Source organism: Oryx dammah, unplaced genomic scaffold (assembly GCF_014754425.2).
Source record: "Oryx dammah isolate SB20612 unplaced genomic scaffold, SCBI_Odam_1.1 HiC_scaffold_8, whole genome shotgun sequence".
Lineage (NCBI taxonomy): Eukaryota > Metazoa > Chordata > Mammalia > Artiodactyla > Bovidae > Oryx > Oryx dammah.
The window spans coordinates 38,102,950-38,114,256 of NW_024070192.1; the positions used below are offsets into that span (position 1 = coordinate 38,102,950).

The window sequence follows — 11,307 nt, forward strand, 5'->3', positions numbered from 1 at the left end:
AAAAATGGTTCATAACCATTTTCCTAGCTCTGCTGCCTGAAGATTTGTGTTGTGTGCTTGTTCTGCAAAGAAACCCTACAGAATTCATTCATTTATTTATACAATTGGTATTAACTGAATTTTTTTGTGGCCTAGACATTCTTCCAGGGCACTGATGAACAAAATAGAACTCTGAGCACTCACACAACTCACATTCTAATAAAGGGAGACAACAGCATCAAGTATAAACAAGCATCCTATATGGTAGAGCACATAGTGATATGTGCAGTAGAGAAAAAACAAACACAATAGGGGGATATGAAGTTAGGTTCTGCCGAGAAAGTTCCCAGGGCAATTTGCTATTTTGCTTTTGGCTGTGCTCACTTTCCAGGTAGAGTTGAGGACTTGGAGGTCTGGTAGGTCTTGGGTAGCAATGTCCTAACAGGGAAGGGTTATTTGGTTAACCACAGCCTAAGTAACCAATAATATCAATTTTCTTCAGGTGGGTATGTGAGATTCCCTCTAGATCAGGGTGCAGAATGCTGTCCTAAATTGCGGGCTCAGTACCAAGGACTATTCTACTTTATTATTAGCCTTTTGCCTCCCAGAAAATTACTTCCTTTTTTTCACAAACACACAAGAATCTCAGAGTATGTCTAGAGCACAGGTTGGGTCTACAGAAAGAGCGAGCCCACTAAATAAAAACTATATTAAAGCATTTGTGATATATCTTAAGATCAAAAAAGGAACATTCTATCTCCATCCTCTACTGTCTTTCTCTCTTATTTGATGTCTCCTTCCTCATATAAATGATAAAGTCTTTGAAAGAGGCATTTGTACTATAATTTCCTTAGAATTTTCCATGTAGAATATCCAAAATAACCTTCTCAAAAGTCTTGCTTTTCTCTCCCAAACCTCCTAACTCAAAAAATATCCATAAATGTAGTCCTTAGGAGCGATACCTGTAACTTTCTCTTAACACATCAGTACAGCTCCAGCCCAGAGAATTTCCTCATCTTGATGTTCATGCAGCATTCAGTTCATCCATTATTGATTTGTAACCTTTTTTCATCCTCCCTTGGAAAGACTGCTTACCCTGTCCTGGTAATTCTGATGTTTCTCTACTTTATCATTCCCATAACTGTCTATGGCTACACCTGGAGCTTGTCTTCTTTGTAATCTCTTCTTGGAGTTGAGAAACTGGAAGGATAGGCTGAGATAAAAACGAGAAGCAAAGGCACGAGAGTGAGAAGTAGGAAAGGCTTGGGAGTGGAGGACTGAAGATGAAAATGAGGATATGTGGAGGGATGGGACAGGATGGTGAGCAAAAGTAGTAAGAAAGAAAAATGGAAATTAGGAAAAGGACATGAGAGGATGGGAGATGAGAAAGGATGAGAGAATTAAGGGTAAGAAACTAGATGCCTAAGGAATGCTGATGAGGTCAAGGATGGGTGGAGAGAAAATGAAGAATGAATAGGAGGGGAGATAAGAATAAAATTCATCTATAGAGTCACTTCCTATTAGCATATGGCCATGGAATAACTAGCACCTTTGATGTTACTGTTGGGCCCCACCCCTCCAACCAGGAAAAGAAAAGTTTGCATTTTGATGAAGGTGTAATGATACAAGGCAGTTTAGGTATTCCTCTTCTGCTTCCTCTGGCTAGGAGATGATCCTAGAAAGACAGAGGGCAGGGCTGACAGATGGAGAAGAGCGAGGGAAGATGTGTGTGCTGAGGTTTCATCCTCCATAACCCCACTGGGCCGTCAAAATCAACAGTCTCCTTCCCTTTGGGTGCAGCGCCTGGTGACAGTCTAAAGAACACAGATGAAATCGGTCTCTTTCCTGATACTCTTGGGTCTCCAGACACTTTGGGGTTAAAGAGAATGAGCTTCTCTCAACGGGAAAAATTCTTGAGAATGACAACCATGAGTGTGGGCTGTAACCACCGCTCTATGACCTTAGAAGGTGCTTCTCTATGGCTGGACTTGTTCCATAAAGAACTGGGACGAGATCATCTCTCCAGGGGTCTTCACGTTAAATGACCTTTGGTATAATTTTCTAGGTGAACTTTTTTGTGAGGATGAAGCCAAAAAACATTTTGAGAACTTTACCACCACTTCCACCGCTCTATCTACCCCGTGACACTTAGCACTAATTTGTACATCCACTGAGTTATGACAGTGTCTGTTTACCATGTCCCTTTCATAAAGGGTTGGTATAAATAAATATCATTAATTTTTACAAACTGAAGGTTGAGAAATGGCAGTATTTTTATTTGGATCTTTAATTCCAGTTAAAACTGCAGTTGGCTATCTTTTCACATATTAAGTGGCCGGTTGTATTTCTTCTTTAAGAAGTGCATTTTGACAGCTTTTGCCCTCCTTTCTGGAGAAGGCAACGGAGACCCACTCCAGTACTCTTGCCTGGAAAATCCCATGGATGGAGGAGCCTGGTGGGCTGCAGTCCATGGGGTCACTGAGAGTCGGACGTGACTGAGAGACTTCACTTTCACTTTTCACTTTCCTGCATTGGAGAAGGAAATGGCAACCCACTCCAGTATTCTTGCCCGGAGAATCCCAGGGACAGGGGAGCCTGGTGGGCTGCCGTCTATGGGGTCGCACAGAGTTGGACACGACTGAAACGACTTAGCAGCAGCAGCAGCCCTCTTTTGGAGGGCTGGATTGTTTATTAGGAAATCGTAACTGGCCAACCTTCACAAACAATGAAACTCAGCTTTGAATCAGCTCAGGTCCAGATTGAACAAAAGTGATCTAATCTTAGTGCCTAATAGATGCAAAATTAAATAATTTTTGGAGAAGAAGATATCATCCAGAGCCATGCAATAGAAACTTAATCTGAGCCATATACATAATTTAAAATTTTTTAGAAGCCTTATGGGGACAAGACTGTTTCTGAGTCTGTAGCAAGGACCATTTTAAAGCTAAAGTAAGCAAGTGAAATTAATTTAAATGATTCATTTTCTTTTATTCATATATCTAAAACATTATCATCTCAACATATAATCAATATTATGAAATAAGTGAGATATTTAACATTCGTATTTTTCATACTGTCCTTAGAATCATATATATTTTAAACTTCAGAACCTCTCAATATGGATGCTAAATCGCATCAAAAATACTTGACCTAGTCCTCTTGCAAGGCTACGATCAAGCCATCAGCCAGTGGTGTAACTGTCTCCAGGCCTGACTGAGGAAAGGAAAGCTTCCACATTCATTCACATGGTCACTGGTAGGACTCAGTTCCTTGTGGGTTAGGGGACTAAGGGGCTGAGGTTGGAGGCTGCCTCAGTTCCTTGACCCTAGAGCATCTTAAAATATGGTGCCTTCCTTCCTCAGAGCTAGAAAAGAACCATAAAGAAAGATTGAGAAAGAAAGCACATAGGAGGTCCTCTGCTTGTGTGCCCTCAGCAACAACCACTTAGCAGCCATATGCAGACAAACGTACTGCTTCCCTGATAGCTCAGTTGGTAACAAATCCGTCTGCAATGCAGGAAGCCCTGGTTCAATTCCTGGGTCACAAAGATCCACTGGAGAAGGGATAGGCTATGCACTCCAGTATTCTTGGACTTCCCTTGTGGCTCGGCTGGTAAAGAGTCAGGAAGGGCAGCGGGAGGAGATACCCCTCATCCAAGGTAAGGAGCAGCGGCTGTGCTTTGCTGGAGCAGCCGTGAAGAGATACCCCACGCCCAAGGTAAGAGAAACCCAAGTAAGATGTTAGGTGTTGCAAGAGGGCACCAGAGGGCAGACACACTGAAACCATACTCACAGAAAACTAGTCAATCTAATCACACTAGGACCACAGCCTTGTCTAACTCAATGAAACCAAGCCATGACTTCAGGGCAACCCAAGACGGGCGGGTCATGGTGGGGAGGTCTGACAGAATGTGGTCCACTGGAGAAGGGAATGGCAAACCACTTCAGTATTCTTGCCTTGAGAACCCCATGAACAGTATGAAAAGGCAAAATGGTAGGATACTGAAAAAGGTACTCCCCAACTCAGTAGGTGCCCAATATGCTACTGGAGATCAGTGGAGAAATAACTCCAGAAAGAATGAAGGGATGGAGCCAAAGCAAAAACAATACCCAGCTGTGCATGTGACTGGTGATAGAAGCAAGGTCCGATGCTGTAAAGAGCAAGATTGCATAGGAACCTGGAATGTCAGGTCCATGAATCAAGGCAAATTGGAAGTGGTCAAACAGGAGATGGCAAGGGTGAACGTCGACATTCTAGGAATCAGCAAACTAAAATGGACTGGAATGGGTGAATTTAATTCAGATGACCATTATATCTACTACTGTGGGCAGGAATCCCTCAGAAGAAATGGAGTAGCTATCATGGTCAACAAGAGTCTGAAATGCAGTACTTGGATGCAATCTCAAAAACGACAGAATGATCTCTGTTCGACTCCAAGGCAAACCATTCAATATCACAGTAATCCAAGTCTATGCCCCAACCAGTAATGTTAAAGAAGCTGAAGTTGAACGGTTCTATGAAGACTTACAAGACCTTTTAGAACTAACACCCAAGAAAGATGTCCTTTTCATTATAGGGGACTGGAATGCAAAAGTAGGAAGTCAAGAAACACCTGGAGTAACAGGCAAATTTGGCCTTGGAATGCAGAATGAAGCAGGGCAAAGACTAATAGAGTTTGCCAAGAAAATGCACTGGTCAGACTCTACACATGGACATTACCAGATGGTCAACACCAAAATCAGATTGCTTATATTCTCTGCAGCAAAGATGGAGAAGCTCTATACAGTCAACAAAAACAAGACCAGGAGCTGACTGTGGTTCAGATCATGAACTCTTTATTACCAAATTCAGACTTAAATTGAAGAAAGCAGGGAAAACCGCTAGACCATTCAGGTATGACCTAAATCAAATCCCTTATGATTATACAGTGGAAGTGAGAAATAGATTTAAGGGCCTAGATCTGATAGAGTGCCTGATGAACTATGGAATGAGGTTCGTGACATTGTACAGGAGACAGGGATCAAGACCATCTCCATGGAAAAGAAATGTAAAAAAGCAAAATGGCTGTCTGGGGAAGCCTTACAAATAGTTGTGAAAAGAAGAGAAGTGAAAAGCAAAGGAGAAAAGGAAAGAGATAAGCATCTGAATGCAGAGTTCCAAAGAATAGCAAGAAGAGATAAGAAAGCCTTCTTCAGTGATCAATGTAAAGAAATAGAGAAAAAGAACAGAATGGGAAAGACTAGAGATCTCTTCAAGAAAATTAGAGATACCAGGGGAACATTTCATGCAAAGATGGGCTCGATAAGGACAGAAATGGTATGGACCTAACAAAAGCAGAAGATATTAAGAAGAGATGGCAAGAATACACAGAAGAACTGTATAAAAAAGATCTTCATGACCCAGATAATCACAATAGTGTGATCACTCATCTAGAGCCAGACATCTTGGAATGTGAAGTCAAGTGGGCCTTAGAAAGCATCACTACAAATAAAGCTAGTGGAGGTGATGGAATTCCAGTTGAGCTATTTCAAATCCTGAAAGATGATGCTGTCAAAGTGCTGCACTCAATATGCCAACAAATTTGGAAAACTCAGCAGTGGCCACAGAACTGGAAAAGGGCAGTTTTCATTCCAATTCCAAAGAAAGGCAATACCAAAGAATGCTCAAACTACTGCACAATTGCACTCATCTCACACGCTATTAAAGTAATGCTCAAAATTCTCCAAGCCAGTCTTCAGCAATACATGAACCATGAACTTCCTGATATTCAAGCTGGTTTTAGGAAAGGCAGAGGAACCAGAGATCAAATTGCCAACATCCACTGGATCATGGAAAAAGCAAGAGAGTTCCAGAAAAACATCTATTTCTGCTTTATTGACTATTCCAAAGCCTTTGACTCTGTGGATCACAATAAACTGTGGAAAATTCTGAAAGAGATGGGAATACCAGACCACCTGACCTGCCTCTTGAGAAATCTGTATGCAGGCCAGGAAGCAACAGTTAGAACTGTACATGGAACAACAGACTGGTTCCAAATAGGAAAAGGAGTACATCAAGGCTGTATATTGTCACCCTGCTTATTTAACTTATATGCAGAGTATATCATGAGAAACGCTGGACTGGAAGAAACACAAGCTGGAATCAAGATTGCCGGGAGAAATATCAATAACCTCAGATATGCAGATGACACCACCCTTATGGCAGAAAGTGAAGAGGAGCTAAAAAGCCTCTTGATGAAAGTGAAAGAGCAGAGCGAAAAAGTTGGCCTAAAGCTCAACAATCAGAAAACGAAGATCATGGCATCCGGTCCCATCACTTCATGGAAAATAGATGGGGAAACAGTGGAAACAGTGTCAGACTTTATTTTTGGGGGCTCCAAAATCACTGCAGATAGTGCCTGCAGCCATGAAATTAAAAGATGCTTACTCCTTGGAAGAAAAGTTATGAGCAACCTAGATAGAATATTCAAAAGCAGAGACATTACTTTGCCGACTAAGGTCTGTCTAGTCAAGGCTATGTTTTTTCCAGTGGTCATGTATGGATGTGAGAGTTGGACTGTGAAGAAGGTTGAGCACCGAAGAATTGATGCTTTTGAACTGGTGTTGGAGAAGACTCTTGACAGTCCCTTGGACTGCAAGGAGATCCAACCAGTCCATTCTGAAGGAGATCAACCCTGGGATTTCTTTGGAAGGAATGATGCTAAAGCTGAAACTCCAGTACTTTGGCCACCTCATGTGAAGAGTTGACTCATTGGAAAAGACTCTGATGCTGGGAGGGATTGGGGGCAGGAGAAGAAGGGGATGACAGAGGATGAGATTGCTGGATGGCATCACTGACTTGATGGACGTGAGTCTGAGTGAACTCTGGGGGTTGGTGATCGACAGGGAGGCCTGGCGTGCTGCGATTCATGGGGTCGCAAAGAGTCGGACACGACTGAGCAAATGAACTGAACTGAACTGAACAATGTGGGAGACCTGTGTTCAATCCCTGGGTTGGGAAGATCCCCTGGAGATGGGAAAGGCTACCCACTCTAGTATTCTTTCTTAGAGAATTCCATGGACTGTATAGTCCAAGGGGTAGCAAAGAGTTGGACACAGCTGAGCAACTTTCACTTCACTTTACTTTATGCAGACAAAAGTGGGCTTCCCAGGTGGCGCTAGTGGTAAAGAATCCACCTGCCAATGCAAGAGACACAAGAGATGTGAGTTCAATCCCTGGGTCGGGAAGATCCCCTGGAGGAGGAAATGTCAACCCACTCTAGCATTCTTGCCTGGAGAATTCCATGGACAGAAGAGCCTGGCGGGTTACTGTCTATGGGGCTACAAACAATTGGACTTTATTGAGTGAATGCACACACACACACACATATGCAGACAAAAGTGACTTGTGGGGATTTGGGATCCAGGTAGAAGACTGGAAACTTCGTGGAGCTCACGACCAAGGAGGGGGGCTTCCTTGGTGGCTCAGTGTTAAAGAACCTGCCTGCCTATGTAGGAAACACTAGTTCGATCCCTGATCCGGGAAGATCCTATATGCCGTGGAGCAACTAAGCCCAGGAACTGCCACTACTGAGCCCATGTGCCCCAACTACTGAAGTCCACATGCCCTAGAGCCTGTGCCCACAAGTGAAGCCACCACAATGAGAAGCCCAGGCACTGAAACAAAGAGTAGCTCTCACTTGCTGTAAACTAGAGAAAAGACCTCGCAACTTTCACAGAGGGAAAGGGAAGTTAAGAGGGCTGTGGTCAACAAAGGATCTATGGCTTTTCATTGGGTGAATCCTTGCCAGGAAAGAGGAGGAGTCTTTCTTTCTCCAGACTGGCTCTGCTACAGTTACAGGGTGTGAGAGCTTAGCTATCTGCTGCAAATACAAATACTCCCCCATACCATTCACCCAGTGATCTTACCTTGCCTTACTCTACTCACTTTTCAACTCATCGGCATGCCTTAATTCTTAGCTCAGCTTTTACCATCTCAAGGAAGCCCTCCCTGAATTCCTCATCACTAACAAGCCAGGCGAGTCTTCCTCCTTCTCCCCAACCCACATGCTCAGAGCATAACCACTGCCTTCAGACAGAAATAAGGTAGCCTCCCTCCTTGGTCCTTTATGAGGTCCTGATTCATGTTTGTAAAACAGTCTAAGCCACTAATAGGCATTCAGTCATTATCAGTGGAACGAACTGAACCTCAGGTCAATTCAACTCTCCTTGTCTCTTAAAGTCTAGGTCAGTGCTGGCTCTGCTGATTCATCTGTAAAGGACTGCTGCCTCTTTCACACTGCCAGAGCCCAGGAACTCAACTTCTCATCAGTAACTTCTCCTTTTCTATCCATTGCACTTGACATGAGGCTGGTGGGACCTAAGTAGAGATAGGGTCTCACAATTACCTCCCCTGCTTCTGCTTCCACCACCAATCCTGTCCATGAGCATGTGCTGATCACGCTCGAACATTTTGCTTTGAGTGCAGGGTAGAGTGGTTGCAAGGAGAGGTGGGACCATGGAGTGAGGAGCAGACACAGCATACAATAGGGTGGGCTGTTCAGGGATGAGGTCTCTCCACAGGGAAAAGGAAAATAGGAGAAAGCCACAGTCACTATTGCTTTGAGGGCTGAGAGAGCAACACTGATGTGGATGAGGGCATAGAGGACAGAGAGAGCCCAACACAAGATGAGGAGTGAAACGCAGGGCCTAGGGAATGGGTAGCCTCATCCAGGGCACCTGCAGTGGGGGTAATGCAGCTGTCTCCAAATGGCTCACAGGCAGCAGGTCCCCTAGAGCATGTCAGAGCTCAAGACCAAGAGTGTGCTAGAGAGCACCCTCTCCAGGCCACAACTGGGTATATTATGAAAGACTGGGATGGTGGCGCTGTGTTCCTATGGTCAGATAAGTTGAAGACTTTGATCCTGCAAAATTTTAGTGTTACCATTAGAATGACCTTATTTATTGCCCAGGTTGATGAGGCCTCTGGGGACACTGGTTACACATAGGTGTCTTTTCCTCATCACAGAGGTATGAGCTCATTTTGAGCTGGATCTATGCTCTCATGGGGCTTCCACATGGCTCAGTGATAAAGAATCCACCTGCCAGTGCAGGAGACTCAGGGTCAGTCCCTGGGTAGGGAAGATTCCCTGGAGAAGGAAATGGCAACCTGCTCCAGTATTCTTGCCTGGCAAATCCCATGCAGAGAGGAGCCTGGCGGCCTACAGTCCATGGCGTCGTAAAAGGGTCAGACATGACTTAGTGACTAAACAACGAGTGTGTCCTCATCACTCCTGTATCCTCCATAGGATAACGCCTCATACACGAATTGAAGCAAACTCCACTTCAATGTCTAGACTACCTCATGCCAACTTCTGGAAGGCTTTCCCTAAGAGGAGTCTTCCTAATGCCCCATGCATGGCCTTGTTCCTCAGGCTGTAGATGAAAGTGTTCATCATGGGGGTCACCACAGCATACATCACTGGGGCTACTGAGTCCTTCATGGAGTAGGTTTTGAAGGGCTGCAGATATACCATACCAAGTGTCCCATAGAAGAGGGAGACCACAGCCAAGTGGGAGGCATGGGTGGAGAAAACTTTGTGTTTCCCAGACACTGAAGGTATCTGGAGGATGGCTCTGACAATCTGGACATAGGACGTGATCATGAACCCTAAACAGGTGAAGAAGATGAGGCAGCCTGTGACAATCAACACTGTGTGACTGATGTGAATGTTAGAACAGGCAAACTTCAGTAGGACGTACATCTCACAGAAGATGTAGCGGATCTTCCAGGACCCACAGAAGGTCACCTTGGTCATGAGGAGGGTGTGGATGAGGCCACAGAGGACAGAGAGTGCCCAACACAGGGCGAGGAGTGAAATGCAGAGCCAAGGGCTCATGGCCGTGATGTAACGGAGGGGGCAGCAGATGGCCACACAGCGGTCATATGCCATCGTGGCCAGGATGAGGTTGTCCAGAGTCACCATGGAGACGAGGAAACAGAGCTGAGTCACCACCCTCCGTATGAGATGGCTTTGTTCTGAGACTGAAGGTTTACCAGCATCTTGAGGATTGTGTTGGTGATGAAGAAGAGGTTGGTGAAGGAGAAGCTGGCCAGGAAGAAGTACATGGGAATGCGCAGCCGGGAGTCAGAGCCAATGGCCAAGATGATGAGCACATTTCCCACCACTGTGACCAGGTACATAAACAAGAACATCCAGAACAGGACCCGCTGCTGCTCAGGATTCTCTGAGATCCCCAGGAGGAAGAACTCTGAGACTCCACTCTGGTTGCCTCCATGCATTTCTCTGACTGTCTGCAACATCAGCACCAACAAACATTTGTTTACTGTTACTTCTATTAAACAAGGACATTCACATACACAAAATCAACTATTCTCTTGGCATTAAAATACCTTGGATTAAATTTTATAATATTTTAATACAGATTATCAACAAAGTAATAACAGGCATAAACATATAACATGGACAGTGTGCAACTTCTAGTCATTTCAGCAACTTCTTCTCAGTTCAGTTCAGTTCAGTCACTCAGTCGTGTCTGACTCTTTGTGACCCCATGGACTGCAGCACACCAGGCTTCTTCTCTGTCCATCACCAACTCCCAGAGCTTACTCAAACTCATGTCCATCAAGTCGGTGATGCCATCTAACCATCTCGTCCTCTGTGGTCCCCTTCTCCTCCCACCTTCAATCTTTCCCAGCATCAGGGTCTTTTCCAGTGAGTCAGTTCTTCGCATCAAGTGGCCAACGTATTGGAGCTTCAGCTTCAGCATCAGTCCTTCCAGTGAATATTCAAGACTTATTTCCTTTAGGACTGACTTATTCACTGCCATACTTTTTTAAAAATTAATTTATTTACTTTAATTGGAGGCTAATTACAATATTGTAGCGGTTTTGCCATACATTGACATAAATCAGCCATGGATGTACATGTGTTCCCCATCCTGAGTCCCCCTCCCACCACCCTCCCCCATTTCATCCCTCAGGGTCATCCCACTAAACCGGCTCTATGCGCCCTGTCTCGTGCATCAAACCTGGACTGGCGATTCATTTCACATATGGTAATATACATGTTTCAATGCTATTCTCTCAAATCATCCCACCCTCACCTTCTCCCACAGAGTGCAAAAGTCTGTTCTTTATCTCTGTGTCTCTTTTGCTATCTCACATATAGGGTCATCGTTACCATCTTCCTAAATTCCATATATGTGCATTAATATAGTGTATTGGTGTTTTTCTTTCTGACTTACTTCATTCTGTATAATTGGCTCCAGTTTCATCCACCTCATCAGAGCTGATTCAAATGCATTCTTTTTAATAGCTGAGTAATAT

At 44.3% G+C, this 11,307-nt stretch overlaps 1 protein-coding gene across 1 annotated transcript; it reads right to left on the reverse strand.

Annotated features, from left to right (window-relative positions):
- Positions 1–9,319: 9,319 nt before the first annotated feature.
- Positions 9,320–10,327, reverse strand: LOC120866654 (olfactory receptor 1D2-like). The gene is given in 2 exon segments (XM_040244448.1): positions 9,320–9,972; positions 9,975–10,327. Coding segments are annotated over 2 exon segments (960 nt in total). The 5' UTR covers positions 10,282–10,327.
- Positions 10,328–11,307: the final 980 nt, after the last annotated feature.